The 18,604-nt window shown below is 31.8% G+C and overlaps 1 protein-coding gene across 12 annotated transcripts in view; it reads left to right on the top strand.

Moving 5' to 3' along the window:
- Positions 1 to 18,604, top strand: part of FAM135A (family with sequence similarity 135 member A) — a 147,963-nt gene that overhangs the window by 58,152 nt on the left and 71,207 nt on the right. For 6 of the 12 annotated variants that reach the window (XM_017549426.2, XM_037746036.1, XM_017549418.2 and 3 more), the window contains 4 exons: positions 1,366 to 1,492; positions 2,517 to 2,670; positions 7,006 to 7,083; positions 11,849 to 11,898. In XM_017549426.2, the coding sequence (XP_017404915.1) occupies positions 1,366 to 1,492; positions 2,517 to 2,670; positions 7,006 to 7,083; positions 11,849 to 11,898 (409 nt within the window). Of the gene's footprint in view, positions 1 to 1,365; positions 1,493 to 2,516; positions 2,671 to 7,005; positions 7,084 to 11,848; positions 11,899 to 18,604 lie in introns of those variants that run through there. The other 6 variants (XM_037746038.1, XM_017549420.2, XM_037746041.1 and 3 more) reach the window with 2 other exon arrangements.

Here is an 18,604-nt window from a genome sequence, read left to right as displayed (position 1 = left end):
TCCCTACCTGTAAATGGAAGGTTGGAAAAGGAAAGCAAGGAAAGGGTAAGGGGAAACTTGCTGATAGTGTGCTGGTAAAGGGGTCATATTTAAGAGTAACATTTCCGACTATATATGCTTCAACAGTTTTTTCCTGAAGTTTTATTATTGATGGATTTTTTAAAATCCTATAAACATTGAAAAATTTTTAATTTATAGCATTATCTTTTAAATTTTCATTTTTATTTAAAACAATTTTTATGGTCAACCCAATCTATAGACATTATATCAGTAACTTAAAGTAAGTGGCTTAGGATTTCTTTATTTGCTTGTTTTTTATTTGAAGTATTTCTTATATGTGAATTTTTAAGTGCAACTTTTATGACTGATTCTGAAAAACACATTGTAGCAAGCGGAATTTACCACTTATTTAAGACTCCCTTCTTTGCAAGAACATAGACATTTTACTTTTGCAATGCAAATGGCAAAAGTAAGGTAGCTTATGCCATTTGCTTATGGCAACATTGTTTTTCTTTTCTGTCTTTTCCCTTTTGCCAAAATATCAAACAGTTCAAATGCTTCGGCCTACTTTATTTCAAATTATAATTGTATATGATTTTTCAGCATTCTAACAGAAATATGTTTCTTCTTCTATGGAACATAAATATGTTAATACTAACAGAAATAATTCATGTAATATGTAATTGATGGTGCCTTGAAGCTGGAGGCCAGAAGATTGCATGAGGCCAGGAGTTTGAGACCAGTCTGAGCAAGTTAGCAAAACCCCACCTGTACAAAAAATAGAAATTAGCCAGGCATGGTGGCACACGCCTATAGTCCCAGCTGCTAGGGACGTGAATAATAAAAAATTATTTTAATAGAGCTTATAGACTTTTAGTAAAGAGAATTAAGGGAAAGAAACTTATTTTTGAGAAATAGAGGCATCAGGTAGATTTAGTAATTTTTCTTTTTCTACATTTACATGGGAGCTCTTTATTTCTGTAAATAGCATTCATATTTGATCAAGTGTTAATATTGTAAACTTGGTAACCAGTTTTGACATCAGTATTTCCAAATTTAAGCTTGGCTTTCATTTGTTGTTTAGCTACTGTAAATCTCACCATGTTTTATCTTTGATGTTCTTTGAGACTTTCAGAAGTCTAATAATAGAGAAGCAATTTCAAACATCTAGCCCTGGTTTTTTTTCTATTCATTTCATTTTTTTCATGATTATTCAGATTATTTTTAAAAATTACTTTAGGAATACTTTAGAACTCATAAACTTGCAAAACCCTTGCTCTTCTATTCCTTTAAGATTTTATAAATATTTACCTTACATTCAAATAGACTATTATGACAGTAATAATATAATGCTTCTTCCTCCAGCTTTCCTCGCCCTGTGAAGACAACTTGGTTAAATAGAAATGCACCAGCACAAAACAAAGATTCTGTGATTCCTACTCTTGAAAGTGTGGTCTTTGGTATTAACTACTCAAAACAGTTATCACCAGATGTAAGAACTGAACATGGTTATAAATATTTTCCTTATTTTAAAAGAAGTGTTTTTAACTATTTTATCTGTGAATGTGATATTTCTTTTTTTAATTGAGTTCAGCAACTTATAGAGCTAATTAAATATGATTTTAACAAATTGTTTGGTTATAGTTGTCTATTACAAAAACTAACCTGACTCTTCAAAATGTTACCAGATTTAGTGAATAGACATCTTTGACAGCCCATGCCCTTTTAACTTGTTACTGTCACCCCTTGATCCTTTAACAGAACTGGTAGAATCATTCCAAAGGAGCCTTTAAAGAATAATTGCCAGAGTTGAGACCACTGTAGAGTAGTGCAGTCCAGGTGTGGTGGCTCACACCTATAATCTCAACACTTTGGGAGGCTGAAGCTAGAGGATTGCTTGAGGCCAGGAGTTTGATACCAGCCTGAGCAACGTAGCAAGACCCCACCTCTATAAAAAATAAAAATTAGCTGGACATAGTGGCACATGCCTATAGTCCCAGCTTCTGGGGAACCTGAGGCAGGTGAATCGCTTGAGAACAGAAGATTGAGGCTTCAGTGAGCTGCAATTGTGTCACTTCATTCCAGCCTGGGTGACAAACTGAGACCTTATGTCTTAAAAAAAAAAAAAAAAAAAAAAAAAAAAAAAAAAAAAAAAAAAAAAAAAAAAAAAAAAAAAAAAAGAGTAGTATAGTGCAAGTACAGCTATTATTATAAAAGAAAAAAGGGCATACTGTAAAAACTGAGTGTCTTTCCTTCAGTCTAAATGTAATACAAATATGCTATCAAAAATCATAATTTAATCTACATGTTATAAAAATCCACTGTAACTGAAATTACTAGGGCCACATTTCATATGTTTACATTTCTTGTATGAACAACTCTCAAATATTACCAAATTTTCCATGTGTTTTAGAATAACATTAGTGGACAGATAGGTATTTTTTCTTTATTTTTCCAAGTTTTAAGTGTATATTTTGTATTATTGACTCTGTATCCTGTTTCTGTTTTTTGTTTAGGGTTGTAGTTTCATCATTGCAGACTCCTTCCTACATCATGCCTATCGTTTTCATTATACACTTTGTGCCACTTTGCTGCTAGCCTTCAAGGGATTGCACAGCTACTTCATTACAGTAACAGAAGAGATTCCCTCTTGTCAGAAACTAGAACTGGGTATGTTAAAAGTAACCAGACCTATCCTACAGTTCAAATCATTCTCTTCTTTCTTATATTGCTAGCTATCAGCTTTGCCATAGTTTTTCTGTACTAAAACTATAGTGTTTGTGTGCTTCACTTTACTTCCCTCTCAATTGCATCTTTTTCTATCTTGATAATCACTTTTTGCAATTTAAAAACGTTTTTCAGAATATTAAAAAATATCTTCTTGGTGCTAAATTTGAAATTAGTCTTTTAAAAAACATGTCAGTAGGCCGGGCGCAGTGGCTTATGCCTGTAATCATAGCGCTTTTGGGAGGCCAAGGCAGGTGGATCATGAGGTCAAGAGATCAAGACCCTCCTGGCCAACATGGTGAAACCCTGTGTCTACCAAAAATACAAAAATTAGCTGGGTGTGATGGCGTGCTCCTGTAGTCCCAGCTGCTTGGGAGGCTGAGGCAGGAGAATTGCTTGAACCCAGGAGGTGGAGGCTGCAGTGAGCCCAGGTTTTGCCATTGTACTCCAGCCTGGGCAACAAGAGTGAAACTCCGTCTCAAAAAAAAAAAAAAAAAAAAAAAGTCAATATACTGTTTCTCTTAAAATATAACCCAAAACATGCTAGAAAGCAAATGTAATTATCTACAGATTCGTAGGGAGGTAAATTAAATCCATACTTCCAAATATTTTACAGTCTATTCAGATTATAGGTACTTTAGGGCATTTTTGTATACATTTGATTTTATAATAGTTATCTCAGATCTCTATTCATTTTATACTGTTTTAGGGAAAAATTACATTATTTAGTATTTTAACATTTTAAAAATTATTTAAATTGTTTTAAAAACCCAAGCTTCAGGTTTCATCCAAAAATATCTGTATATATCTATAGTACATAATAAGAAATCATATTACCTTGATTTTGTATACCGTTTGTAGTTTGCAAAATGCTTTCACATACATCACTTCACAGAAGATAAATTATTGGGATTTACAAAATAAGTTCTTACTCAGACTTTCTATGTCAGTTTTATAAGCTTTTATTTTCAAATGTTGGCTAATAGCTTATAAAAATACATTTTAATTTCTTCAGAATATATTATTTTTATAATTATGTATTGAATAAATCATAAATTGTCTTTTAAAATTTACTTAATCAGTATTCTTTTTTTATTCCTTTGTTCCTCAGAGATCTTGGTCTTTTAATAATATTAGTGCACTCCCTAAAGTAGTCACTGTTACTGAACATAGTTCTTGAGTTTGAGACTAATTAGACTATGAAAAAAATTATGTTGGATTACAGAAGAATTGCAAAAGCATAAGAATTTCTACCCCACTTAAATTCAGCTGTGAGAAAATGCTGGCTATTTTGCCACTATCAACAACTACTTCAGTGGATTTAATTAATTTCATTATTCAGTCAGTTCAGTTCACAGTTTCTTGACTAGACATAGATATCACTAAATTGGTTAGAATTCTTCATTCAGTGATCCTAATGGTTTCATAGATACACAAGCAGTAGGAAAATGCATTTATTCTTTTTTGACCATGTGTTCATTCTCAAAAATGGTAGTGTGATCTTCTGATCATTATTCTCTGAAATAGTCTCTCTTTTTCTTGCTACTTCATGTTCTTAGAATTCCTGTTTCCCTTAGGAAAATTCTATAGAAGGCTACTACCTCAAATGTAAATTTTTTAAAGTTTTCTCTTTTGAAAATGAAAGAATCATTTATAGAATAGAGCTGATTTAGGCTATCCCTTATCCTTAATTAATGAAAAAATTACATTTCAAATATCTTAAATTTGGTGGTTTTGAAATAAAAAATGTTTTTATAGAATTGTATTACAAATTTTAGTTAGGTTTAATGACCAGACCACAAAACTATTAAACTACCATACTAATAAAGGACAGTATCATGTGCCTGAAAAATAAGTGTTATGAAAAGTAGTGATGTAAAGCTTAATATTCATATGTAATGTCATTTCTACAAAAAGTAAGTGTGTTAATAGTTTTAATATGGAATGCTACAGTAGATTCAAGGAGACATTATCTTATGCTTAAGAGTGCACATTTGGGACCATTTCTGTCACTTACTTACTTTGGGCCTACAAACACCAAGTGGTTTCCATTCATAAGGTAAGGAGATTGAAGGGAAACAGATGTGATACATGTGTCAGGAAGCAAAGGTGACATTATCCAAAAGACAAGAGTCTAAAGGATCTCTAGGAACAATACTTCTAAACAGTGTACTTCCCTTGGACTTTTAATGAGCACCTCGTGTCAGTTACTGTGCTGGGTCCTGAGGAAAGGATAGATCCCTGCCTTTGAAGAACTTTGACTTCTCTTCCCTCTCCTCTCACAGCAACAGTAGTTAGAAATCAGCTCAGCATTGGTATGGGGAGGAGAAACTCACCCAGTAATATGGGGCTTCTTGGGGTTTATAATACAGGAGATGAGTTTATAAATACCTGTATAAGGAAGATGTCCTTCTGCATATAATATTAGATTTAACATGTAATAGTTACAAATGAAAAACACATTAACCATATTTTAACTTAGAAAAAAAAATCCTCTCTAAAAGGAAGTATGTTTATTGGTAAAATTTTTAAGTAGTAATTAAATAAAAACATTTCTCTTTTTAAATACAAATATTTATTTCAAATAGCTTACACCAGCAGTCCCCACCATTTTGGCACCAGGGACTCATCTCGTGGAAGACAATTTTTCCACAGATGGGGGAAGAGATGGTTTCAGGATGAAACTATTCCACCTCAGATCATGAAGCATTAGTTAGATTCTCATAAGGAGCATACAGCCTAGATCCTTCACATGCACGGTTTACAATAGGGTTCATGCTCCTATGAGAATCTAATGCTGCTGCTGATCTCACAGGCGGCAGAGCTCAGGAAGTGGTGGTTGCTTGTCCACTGCTCACCTCCTGCTGTGCAGTCCAGTTCCTAACAGGTCATGGACAAGTACCAGTCCACAGCGGGGGGAGGGGTTGGGGACCCCTGGCTTAGACAGTGTTAGCAATTATTAATTTATTAGTCTAGCTTCAGCTTGATCATGTATTCATAAGATTTTCTATATTTTTCTCTGGTGAGGATGGCTTTTATGTCATGTATATTACTTTGGGCTTATAGATGTAATATAGAAAGTATCATAATAAAAGTGCTCTTATATTTAATTTCATAAGTTAATTACTAAATGAATGTCAACTTTATTCCAAATCACTTGCTTAAAATATTTTAGCAGGAAATAAAATTCTAAAGTAAACCAAGACTTCTTAAATAAGCATATGATAGAAATAAAATTACTAGTACCTTACACATAGATTTACTCAAAATACATTTATTGAATGAATGATTGAAATAGCACAATACAGTTTTCATTGTTACTTGAAAAAGTATAGGCATCAACATAGAGCTTAACAGTTTCCTAGGGATTTTTAAAATCAAGATACATCTTCAATAAATATTGGTAATATATTGTGTTGTTCTTAAACTTCATGGTTTATATTTTCTTTTTTATTGTGAATTTAATTCTTGAATGTATCTTGTAAGAAAACATTTAAAAATGCTGTTAACTATTAAAAATATTTGTTACATATTCTAAACTATCAATGCCTTTTATTTTTATTCTAGCAAAATAAAATTATGAATACTAATATATTTCTATAGCATACCATTGACCAAACGTCACTATATTCACCAGTTTTAATAAGTGGATACAGAGTAATTCTTGATTAAAGAATATTTTCCTCTATTATTTACCATTTTTATTGAGTTTTCAAATAAGCATATATTTAAACTTCCTAAACTCTACCATGCTTTGAAAACTTTTCTAAAATATGTTCTCTCTTTTAAAATAATGCCTTGAGTTCTTCTTTTCCACTTTTTTGCCTTTTTCTTTTCTCCTAGATGAATGATGTACATTTTCTGATGACATATAATTAAATATTGGTTTGGTACAAGGGCTCTTACTAAACATGAGAGTCAGGAGTTCTGGAATTAGATTTGGGCAAGTCACATAGTCTATCAGAATCCCAATATCTACACTTGTAACAGCAGGGAGTTAACTCTGAGATCCCTGCCAACCCAAAATTCTGAGTCTAATAAGTTAAAACATGAAGATAATATTGGATTATGAAATATTGAGTGGCACACACATTTAAATTTAAAAAAATAAAAGTGATATATACTTGAATGTACATCATTTGTAATTTTGATAATCTAATTAACTAACTGCACTATCAGATCAACGCTAAGTCTATTATTAACAAGTTGGAAAATTCTAGTAAGTTTTGTTGTAAAAGGAGTATAGTAACTAGTGCTGTGTGCAATCCTTATAACTAGCCAAGGCCAACATGCAGCTCCTATATGAGCGTCTTCTCAGAAGAAAACAGCCACGAACACAGAAAGACAACCATCTAGGTACGTTTACAAATAGCTTAAGTAAATGATCCCTTTTAATAAATTAATTAGTATGAAATTTTGCTTTAAATTAACATCAGAGTTCATAAATATGTATTTAATAATATGGTGTGTTTCCACCATTCTGAAGAACTTATCTTTAAAATCAATTTGTAGATAAATTTTTTCCTAATTAATTTGTAATATTGAAGTTTTTACTTAAAACTGAAAATGGTAAATGCAAAACTCTCAGGCTTTTTTCGTATGTTTTTTAGAGTTTCCTTGAAGGGTACTTTTTCAAAACCATAATTATTACTATAATTTATTGGTTTAATGACATTACCTTAAATTTGCCCAGTTATTTTATCTTTGGCTAGGCCTACTGATAATGAAATATGATTTTAAAACTAAACCAGAATGGTGCAGTGGCTCAAGTCTCTAATCCAAGCTCTATAGGAAGACGAGGTGGGCGGATCACCTGAGATCAGCAGTTTGAGACTACCTGACCAACATGGTGAAACCCTGTCCCTATTAAAAATACAAAATTAGCCAGGTGTGGTGGCGCATGCCTGTAATCCCAGCTATTCGGGAGGTGGAGGCAGGAGAATTGCTTAAACCCAGGAGGCAGAGGTTGCAGTGAGCCAAGACTGTACCATTGCACTCCAGCCTGGGCAACAAGAGTGAACCTCCATCTAAAAAAAAAAAAAAACCGAGTTGTCTGGACTGTGGAAATAGAGAAGAGATGGGAGGCTAAAGCAAGAGAATTGCTTGAACCTGGAAGGCAAAGCTTGCAGTGAGCCGAGATCGTGCCACTGCACCGCAGCCTGGGCAACAGAGTAAGGCTTTCTCAAAAAAAAAAAAATGGGGAATAGAGAAAAGAAATTTCATCTCAGGATACGGGTTGTGTTTTTTTTGTTTTGTTTTATTTTTGTCAATTTGCATTTATTATTTGTTATTCTACATTTAAAAAGCAAAATAACATCAAATCAGCACTATCCGGATATGTTATACATGGTAAAGAAAATGTTCTGATCTCATTATTTTATTATATCTTTTCATATGTATGTTAGACTTTCCTTAAATAGCAATAATACTTTATTTTCTATAAGTATATTAAAAGTTTTTACCTTGTATTTAATAAACCATCACAACTACTTTTAAAAAATTATGGAAAGCTGTAGGAATCAAAAAGTGATATAAAGTCAGTATTCCTCAATTTTCAGAGGTATGGACTGAAGGAAGTTAAAAAGCCAAAATCTTTCTCAATATTTCTCAGGTGAAAACTAACTTAGAAATGTTTGAGTTGTGTTAATTTTCACTAAGACTTTTAAGACAAACTGATTATCTTGTCAGGAAGGAAAAAGAAGAGTTGAAAATGTATTGTCATTCTTTCTGGAATATAGGATTATATTATCATATAAAGTTACTGCAAAATTAAAGAATTAATAGTATGAAAATGTGGCCATTTATGATATTTTAGCATTTTTTAGCAATGAAAATATAATTTAAACTATTTTATTGCCAGCCTATCAGTTTACATGTGAGCCTTCTAAAGAATTTTATAGAATGAAGTTTAATGTAATAATAGCTATTAAAAAAAAAAAATGGGCCAGATCTTGGTTGGCTAAAAAAGCACTTGATTCAAAACTAAAACATAATGAAGTTAGTTAACACTTTTATTGAGATATCTTTTATCCATAAACCTAGCAATATATTGTTGTTGTTTGAGCTGTGTTATAAATATTTGTTGAATGAGTGGATAGATTTAGAAACAGATATTAGATACATGTACCCTTTGACTAGCATTCCCACTTCTGTTCACCTGTAATAGAAATAGCTTATTAGCTAGTATGTAAAGATATAGCTACAAGCGTGTTTATTGCAGTGTTGTTCTTAGTGGCAAAACAGTGTAAACGAAGATCAATGCCCATTATTTGGGCAAAGAGTGGAATACGAAAGAAATCATGTTGCACCCACATCAGGGAATATTGTGTACCCACATCAAGGAATAAGCATCTTAAAAAATGCTTTTGAGCTAAGTACCAGAATACTATGAGTAATGCTGAGAGAAAAAGGCAGGATGCAAAAAGTGTGCATATATAAATACAATACTATTTTTATAAAACAGTGATTCTAAAACTCATATATGTATATGTCTATCATATTTGAAAAATATGGAAGGATATGTTCTAAACTGTAACCTTGGATTAGTAATAGGAGCCAACCTCCCCCCAAAAATATATGACCGTAATCACATTTATACATTTCTATAAAATTGTATAAATAGATATACAGCATACCCTCCAACAACACAGGAATTGGGGCACTGACCCCGATATAGTGAAAAATACACCTGTAACTTGACTCCCCGAAAACTTACCAACTAATGGCCTACTATTCACTGGAAGCCTTACCGATAACATAAACAGTTAACACGTAAAAAGACTAGTATCTACATATGTTTTATACAATCATGAAATACTCAACTTTCTTAATTTTTTCAATATTTCTAGGTTATATAGTTTGCAAGTTTTGTATTCTTTCCAAAATATTTATTGAAAAATATTTGTGTATAAGTGCACTTGCATAGTTCAAACCCATGTTGCTCAAGGGTCTATTATATATGTCACTTTAAAAAGAAAAAAATAATTAAAATCGGATTTTAAACTCCCTTAAAAACTTAAGTGATTTTGAAATTATGTTCAGTTCTAAGATTTTGAAGTTAAATTATGCTTTTAAACATTCTGCAAGATATTATTTGCATCAAAGTACCTCTTACTAGCTATAATGCAAACATGCCCATTTATGCAATTAGGTTGTTCTATGTAAACGTAGAAAAAGGTGTCACAACTCTCAAAATCTTATTTTCAACTTTTTAAAAATCAGAGGTAGAATATGTAATTCCTAAAACTAATCTTACTGATTTTTTTCTGTCACAGGATAAGACCATGAGTAATGTGAAAACAGATGGCCTATGGGAGTGATGGTTTTAATGCAGAGTCTGTTGCTGGTTTTTTAGTTTTGGAAAACCTAGTATTAGAAGCCACTGGTTTTTATCTGACAGTGAAATGATTTGTGACATCTTAGCAAATTTCTTTAGTTACCAACAAATTGGCCAAATTGGTGGTCTATTTTTTGATACATATCAGTATCTAAATACAATTTTACATGTATATTTTGTGAGTTATGAAATATATGTGTTCCAGTGATTTTTTAGTTAACAGAGTATTTGTTGTTCACATTATGTTACTGGGAGGGGTGCAGGGTCCTCAGTTCTTGTTGAAAGAAGAATTCAGCCAAGAGACATGTAGCAAGGGTTAAGTAGCAGAGTTTACTTAAAGATAGACTCTGAAAGATGAAGCAGAGCAGGCTTCTGGAGAGAGTGAGCCAGCAGCAGCTAGTGCTGGGGGACTCTATGAAGAATCTTACATGATTATTCGTGAAAGGACATGAGGAAGTGTCAGTTGCAATCATATTTTAGGCAGTCCCCTTAGGCATACAAGCTTTGTAGTTGTACATGCTAGTACACATGTTGTTTGTTTCGTTAGCATTCAAAATCTCCACTTAGGGGTGTGTTTTTTGCTATTATAATGAGCCAAAGGCTACTCTAGAGTAAGTTATTAGAGTAGTGCACATGCTTCAGGGTCACAGGAGCCCAACCACAAGGCCAGGTATAGCCAGTATAGCCGTTGTCCTTTTTGCTGTCAGTGTGCAGCATCTCGAGGACTGCTTTCTCAGGGGCTTCTGTGCCTGCTTTTATCTGGCTGTCTGCCTGCTCTAACAATTATACTGTGGTTGTGTTTTACCACATAATTGTGATTGCTTATTTTAACAAATTTAAATATTTACCATTTTTATCATGTAGTAAACATTCAGCCTGTCTTACAAATTAGCGAGCTGATGAGTGAATTCAGGGATGTTATAGAATGCGTTCTTGTCATTGTGTGAGAAGAATTAATTAAACTCTTTCACAACAAGATTATGGGAATTTTGTATGATTATAACTATGCTGTTACAGTTCTTTTAAAATACCTGTTTGATTTCTACTTAAAAATTAAGTGTATGTAAAGATGTTTCAGACCTTAGTGTAATTACTCCCTGCCCAAAATAAGTAAATAATAAATCTTTATATTTTGTTAGCTTCTGTTTTTCATAGTAAATATTACCATTTTAATTGTAAATCTGTGCAACCCTTTATAGATGCTTATAGCATACATTAAGTAAATTGGAATTGTATGGCAAATATCTGCCTCAGTTTAAGAATATTTTATAGAAAAATAAATTTATTAATTAGGAACTAACTTTCTATTAAAGGATCTTGACATTCTTTTTCATTAAATAGTCTATACCTCAGGTATGTTTTAAATGTTTCAGTTATAAAAATTAATTTTACTTAAGCTTTTGTAAAAAGCAAAAAAGCAAGGCATATGTATATATAACAAAATACTAAACTGTACTGAAAATTATAAAATATGAAATACAGTAAAATCTAATTATGTATTTGGTCTTTTCTGTGACACAGTTGTGCAAGTTGCTTTATGTATATAGTTAATATTTTCTTGACAGCACTAACTCATGAAAATAAAAAATATTTAATAGAATGTAGAATTTAATAATCACATTACCTATGTAATTAATGTTTATGAAAATATATTACCTTGAAATTTAATTCATTGAATATAGTTCAGATAGTTCTTAATTTTCATATTTTTATAGGAATTTAATTTATTTACATAAATTAAATATCTAACGTTGAAATATTTCCTCTACTCTTTACCCCTTCCAGAGGAAATGGATGTAGAAGCTCGACTTACTGAACTATGTGAAGCAGTTAAGGTACTTGGCTTTTTTAAATTCACATCATCAAGTTGTTTGAGTGGTTTCTGTTTCTATTCTAAATATTCTGTTTATGAAAACTTAATTAAATTATATATCGTTCCCAAAATATAAAGATAAAATGGTTGATCATGGTAGAACCACAACTTAGTTGGTCAAAATTCATTTGGCTTCAGTATATCTTTTAAAAAGTATACTATTCTTTATATAAACGAAATAGCAAAGACAGTTAACTGATCAAAGTGTACATTTTTTCTGTTCACTCAAAGAATTTCTGGACACATTTTTAAAGCATCACTTAAACTTGTACAATGTTTGTAAAATGACACTATTTAAAAATGAAAATTTGTCTTATTTCAGTAGATCAGTTTGCATCTCAGACCATTTTTTCGGTTCACTCTTGCAATTAAATTGAATAGATTTGCCTTTTTTTCTGAAAAACTAAATGCTTTAACTATTTAAATGCATGTTTTGCTATGCGTTCACTCTTGGTCAGCTACATTAAAGGAAGAAATAAGAGGCGTGAATCAAACAAAAATATGTAATTGGTTTGGATATACTTTTGGATATAGATTTGAATGAGGACTGGACCCATTCAGAAAGGTATTCTCAAAAAATTATACATATGCAGGATACATAAGTTTTGTATGCTGTCCTAGAGGTTTTCTCTGCAGTTCAAATAAGATAAATATTTTCCTTAAAAAAGTCACTAATGAATCCCAGCACTTTGGAAGGCTGAGGTGGGCAGATCACAAGGTCAGGAGATTGAGACCATCCAGGCCAACATGGTGAAACCCATCTCTACTAAAAATAAAAATAATTAGCTGGACGTGGTGGCACACACCTGTAGTCCTAGCTACTTGGGACGTTGAGGCAGGAGAATTGCTTGAACCCAGGAGGTGGAGATTGCAGTGAGTATATGATAAAATATCAGGAGCGTCAGGGTTTATAAATAGTGTGATAAAATTAATGTCATGCCATACTACAGCAGCAATTCTAAGTGCACTATAGAGTTAAGTGTCTAAAGAAATTAGGAAGAAAAAAATTACATATATATGTAAATATGAACAATCTGATCTTGGGGTATTAAATTACTCCCTCAGACAATTTTTAAAAAGATAAGTTTTTTAAAGACCAATAAAAAAATTAAAGGACAAAATAAGATATTGATGATTTGAAATTTCTTTGTAACAAAATATACTATAATTTGAAAGCAAAGGATAGACTGGAAGAAAATATTGGTAATATTTAAAACAGGCTAATGGTCAGTGCTTATAATATATAACATGCTCTCATGTATCAATTTTAAAGCAACACCCTTGTAAAAAAAAATGCATTAAGGCAATGAACAAATAAAAAATTCTTAGCAGAATAATTTAGCTACTGAAGTGATACTCATTCTTACTCAAAACCAGGGGAATGCAGATTCATAACAGTTTATTTTTTTGCCTGGGAAATTTGCAAGCATAAAAGTGACTACTGATCTTCATTTTTTGTAAGAGTGTAGTGAAACTAGTATCTGCATACCCTGTTGGTGATAGTATAAATTGGTACAATATTTTTTGACATTAATGCATCGATCTATTTTAAAATATTTAATGCACAGTTATTAAATTCACACAGCAGTTTTTATTTAATAATCCGTTCCACAAAAATACTCATAAATGTGCACAAATATAAGGAATTACATTATTAATTATTATCAATTCCCATGTAGCCATTTAAAAGCATTAGGCAAATCTGTATGAAATTGTCATGGATTATTTTCAGAAAATATTTATCAATCTAGGACGCTAGATACTGTTTTTATGCTGAAAAGTTTTCAAGATATGTTAGTTGAAAAAAATAAAGGAAAATATTAATAATATGATTTCATATAGCATGTTAAAAAGCTGTTTGTATATTTGATTGTGTTTATGTGATTACATATAAAACATTTAAAAGGATATATATATTCCAAGCTGTAAACAGTAATATGGAAAAAAAGTGGCATGGAGAATAAAGTTTGTAAAGGGGAATTTTTATTCTTTATATGCATCTATATTAAATGTTTAAAAATAATACATATCTATCCATGTGTTGCTAATAAATTTTTTAGGTATACATATTTAAATTTTAGTATGTAAGTGGATGTCATAACTTTAACATCAACAACCTATAATATATTATAATACTTCTTGAGACATGGTGAGATACAGATTCTTATATCTTGTATACTTTTTCAGGGATTAGTTTGAATGTATCCAAAGCCATAAAAAGTATCTCTTCTTAGTGTATACCAAAAGCTAAACAGAGGTTCATATGAAGAGTCATAATATTGTAAAACTGTTAACTTAAATAAATACCTAATGGTAGAATGGTAAAACAAATTATGGGATATTTGTTATCTAAGATATACAGCCTTAAAAGTGATGTTTTTGACAAATGTTTGATGAAGTTGGAAAATGTTCATACTCTATTATATTCAGTGAACATTACATGAAACTATGTGTTATTTTAGCTTTTGCTTTATGTATATAATTGAAAAGACTTGAAGCCTGTACACTAAAATGAACTTTTTTCATCTTTTTTTGCTTTCCCATATTTTCTAAGTATATTAAAGTAAAGCACTATTTTGCAATCAAACAAGATCAGTGAATGTTATGGGAAAATATATTTATAAGATAATGTGATTTGAAAAAAACGCAAATGTAGCCAGACACAGTGGCACATACCTGTAGCCCCACCTACTCAGGACCCTGAGGCGGGAGGACTACTTGAGCCAAGGAGTTGAAACTGTATTCATACTTCTTAATAGCCACTGCACTCCATCCTGGGCCGTGTAATGAGACCCTGTCTCAATTTTAAAAGAAAAAAAAAGAAAAATACACAAATGTAAAGTCTTATTTCTACATTTATGCATATAAAAGATCTTGTCAAACTTAATCCTAATTTTCTTTTTAATATAAAAAATTATTATTTATTTTGGTATTTATTACAAGAGATTTATGCAAATCAGAGAAACAATTTATCTATGCTTCAAGGATGCCTTTCCAACAATGACAGTATTATAGTTATCTCTTTGAGAACTATAGTATCATGATCCCTAGGGAATAAAATTAATAATTACTAGGTATCTAAATAACTTTGCTCTCAGGAAAAATAAAAAGAGAGTTGTGTACTTTATTTATTTGTTTGTTTGTTTGTTTGCCTGGGCTAAAGCCCAGAAAATTGTTTCTACTTTTGTATAGACTATGCTAAGTAAAGTGTTTCATACCTTATACAATGCTTTTTAATTACTCTTAAATGCTTATCCAACTCTTCTTTTTCTAAACTCCATTAAAACCATCCTTGGGGACAATAATTCTGCAAGGTTCAGCTTATGTCAGCTTATATTTTAAAGTCTGCGTTCTTTTTTTTTTTTTTTTTTTTTTTTTTTGAGACGGAGTTTCACTCACGTTACCCAGGCTGGAGCGCAATGGTGCGATCTCGGCTCACCGCAACCTCCGCCTCCTGGGTTCAGGCAATTCCCCTGCCTCTGCCTCCTGAGTAGCTGGGATTACAGGCACGCACCACCGTGCCCAGCTAATTTTTTGAATTTTTAGTAGAGACGGGGTTTCACCATGTTGACTAGGGTGGTCTCAATCTCTTGACCTCGTGATCCACCCGCCTCGGCCTCCCAAAGTGCTGGGATTACAGGCTTGAGCCACCGCGCCCGGCCTAAAGTCTACATTCTTAAAAGAAACTTGAAAAACTCATTAGCTTCATTTCTGCTCCCTTTATAAAACCATCTCCTAGGAAAAAACACAGCAGGAAATTCATCATATGTTGATGAATCTTTATTCATTATATCTTGACTCTATTAGTTTCCATTCCAGCTTTTGGTATTTATAAACATTTTCCATAAATCATGGGGCTTTTTCATAGAAATGTAAACATTTTTCATAAATTCTTTAAACATGTCAATGTTTTTTATAAATTCTGAACTTTTTTTCTTATCTGAAGTCTGTAACTTGTCATTCATTCATTTATTTACTCAGTAAATATTTATTGATTTACTACTATGTACCAGTAACTAGAGTCACAAAAGTGAATAGGACATGATTATAATTCCTTTCCTTCTTACTGATTTTGTTTAATTTTTGTTTTGTGTTTTCTCTGAGTTAGGCCAGGTAAGTGAAAGTGTGATTTGAGTGGAGGAAGAAAAGCCTGCTAAATTGCAGACTTTAAAAAGAAATAAAAATAAACTGAGAGTAGCAGTATCATATGTGATAAGCAGCCTTTGGGGATACACACATAGTAACATATATATGTATTTTATACATGTATGTGTATATGTTATACATATATATTACAAAAATAGATGCATGCATGTATATGTTTATATACATATATGTGTATATAAATATGTTTATATGTATATGTTTATAAACATATTTATAATATTTTATATATTTACATGTTCAGTGTGTATATATATTATGTACCTTATAATGTTAATATTGAGTATTTAATATGAATATAGCTTTTAAGTATTTAATATATGTTAAAATATATTTAATATATTCAATGTATATTAAAATGTTTCATAATTTTACAATATGTTAAAATAGATGTGATATATAAATATACCTTTATAAAATAAATATATAAAAACTATTTTAACATATATTTAAGTATATTTAATATGCTTTTAACTATTAAACTATTTAATATTATAAATACTTGTAATCTAAGTTATACAGCCTTAAAAGTAATGTTTTTAACAAGTGTTTAATATATAAATACTTAAATATATGTTAAAATAGATTTTATATATTTATTTAACATATTTATATCATATTTAATATATTTATTAAAATAGTTAATATATGTTTTCAATTTTTTTAAGAAAGGGAGGGTGGAGATATAATTAATGCTGTTGCAGATAATGAATCTGGGACTCAAGACAGTGATGTGATTCTGAGATGTAGATTTAGCAGTTGTTGATTGGTGTATAGATGGTAATTTAAACCATGGTAGTGACTTTCATCATCACTTCCTACCTTCTTTAGAATAGGAACATGAAGTCAGCATCTATCTGTATATTTAAGGTAGATTTGCCAGTGTTAGTAGTAATTGGAAGACAAATTTTTTGCAGCAATCTATTATCTGCCCGAAAACTGACTGCAGCCTCAGTGGATTAAAGAAAGTTATGTCATTATAACAAAAATAGTTGTCCCAAAGAGGAGCAATCATTCTGATTTGTAGTCTTTTATTATTTGTTTAAAAATTCTTGTTTTGTCAATTTAGGAAAGTTAATTGTGTTTTAGAAGATTCTGCATGTCGTAGTACACTTTGGTACTGTTACAATCAGCTTAGATGAGCATTTAAATAAATGAGGTAATTTAATATATTGAATATACTATTAGAGCAGTAATAATATTTTATTTTATGTATTTTTTATATATAATTTAAGTTCTAGGATACATGTGTAGAATGTGCATGTTTGTTACATAGGCATACACGTGCTATGGTGGTTTGCTGCACTCATGAATCCATCATCTACATTAGGTATTTCTCCTAATGCTATCCCTCCCTTAGCCCCCAACTCCCCAGCAGGCCCTGGTATGTGATGCTCCCTCCCTGTGTCCATGTGTTTTCATTGTTCAGTTCCCATTTATGAGTGAGAATATGCAGTGTTTGGTTTTCTGTTCCTGCGTTAGTTTGCTGAGAATGATGGTTTCCAGCTTCATCCATGTCCCTGCAAAGGACATGAACTCATCCTTTGTTATAGCTGCATGGTATTCCATGGTGTATAAGTGCCACATTTTCTTTATCCAGTCTATCATTGATGGGCATTTGGATTTGGTTCCAAGATTTTAGTATTGTGAACAGTGATGCAGTAACCATATGTGTGCATGTCTCTGTATAGTAGAATGATTTATAATCCTTTGGGTATATACCCAGTAATGGATTGCCAGGTCAAATGATATTTCTTGTTCTAAACACTTGAGGAATTGCCACACTGTCTTCCACAGTGGTTGAACTAATTTATACTACTACCAACAATGTAAAAACGTTTCTATTTCTCCAGATCCTCTCCAGCATCTGTTGTTTCCTGACTTTTTAATGATCGCCATTCTAACTGGCATGAGATGATATCTCAATGTGGTTTTGATTTGCATTTCTCTAATGACCAGTGATGAAGAGCTTTTTTTCACGTTTGTTGGCTGCATAAATGTCTTCTTTTGAGAAGTGTCTGTTCATATCCCTTGCCCACTTTTGATGGGGTTGTTTTTTTCTTGTAAATTTGTTTTACTTCTTTGTAGATTCTGGATATCAGCCCTTTGTCAGATGGATACATTGCAAAAATTTTCTCCCATTCTGTAGGTTGCCTGTTCACTCTCATGATACTTTCTTTTGCTGTGCAGAAGCTCTTTCGTTTAATTAGATCCCATTTGTCAATTTTGGCTTCTGTTGCCGTTGCTTTCGGTGTTTTATTTTTTTTTTTTTCATGTTGAAGCACCTTTCTGTCACTTTTTTTTTTCCCATTTATTTATTTTATTGCATTTTAGGTTTTGGGGTACATGTGAAGAACATGCAAAATTGTTGCATAGGTACACACGTGCTGCCTTCCTCCTCCCCATCACCTACATCTGGCATTTCTCCCCTTGCTATCTCTCCCCAGCTCCCCACCCCCCACCGTCCCTCCCCTATTTCCCCCCAACTGACCCCAGTGTGTAGT

Source organism: Cebus imitator, unplaced genomic scaffold, assembly GCF_001604975.1.
Source record: "Cebus imitator isolate Cc_AM_T3 unplaced genomic scaffold, Cebus_imitator-1.0 Scaffold218, whole genome shotgun sequence".
Lineage (NCBI taxonomy): Eukaryota > Metazoa > Chordata > Mammalia > Primates > Cebidae > Cebus > Cebus imitator.
The sequence above is the reverse complement of the archived record's forward strand: the minus strand, read 5'-3'. Positions and strand labels throughout refer to the sequence as shown.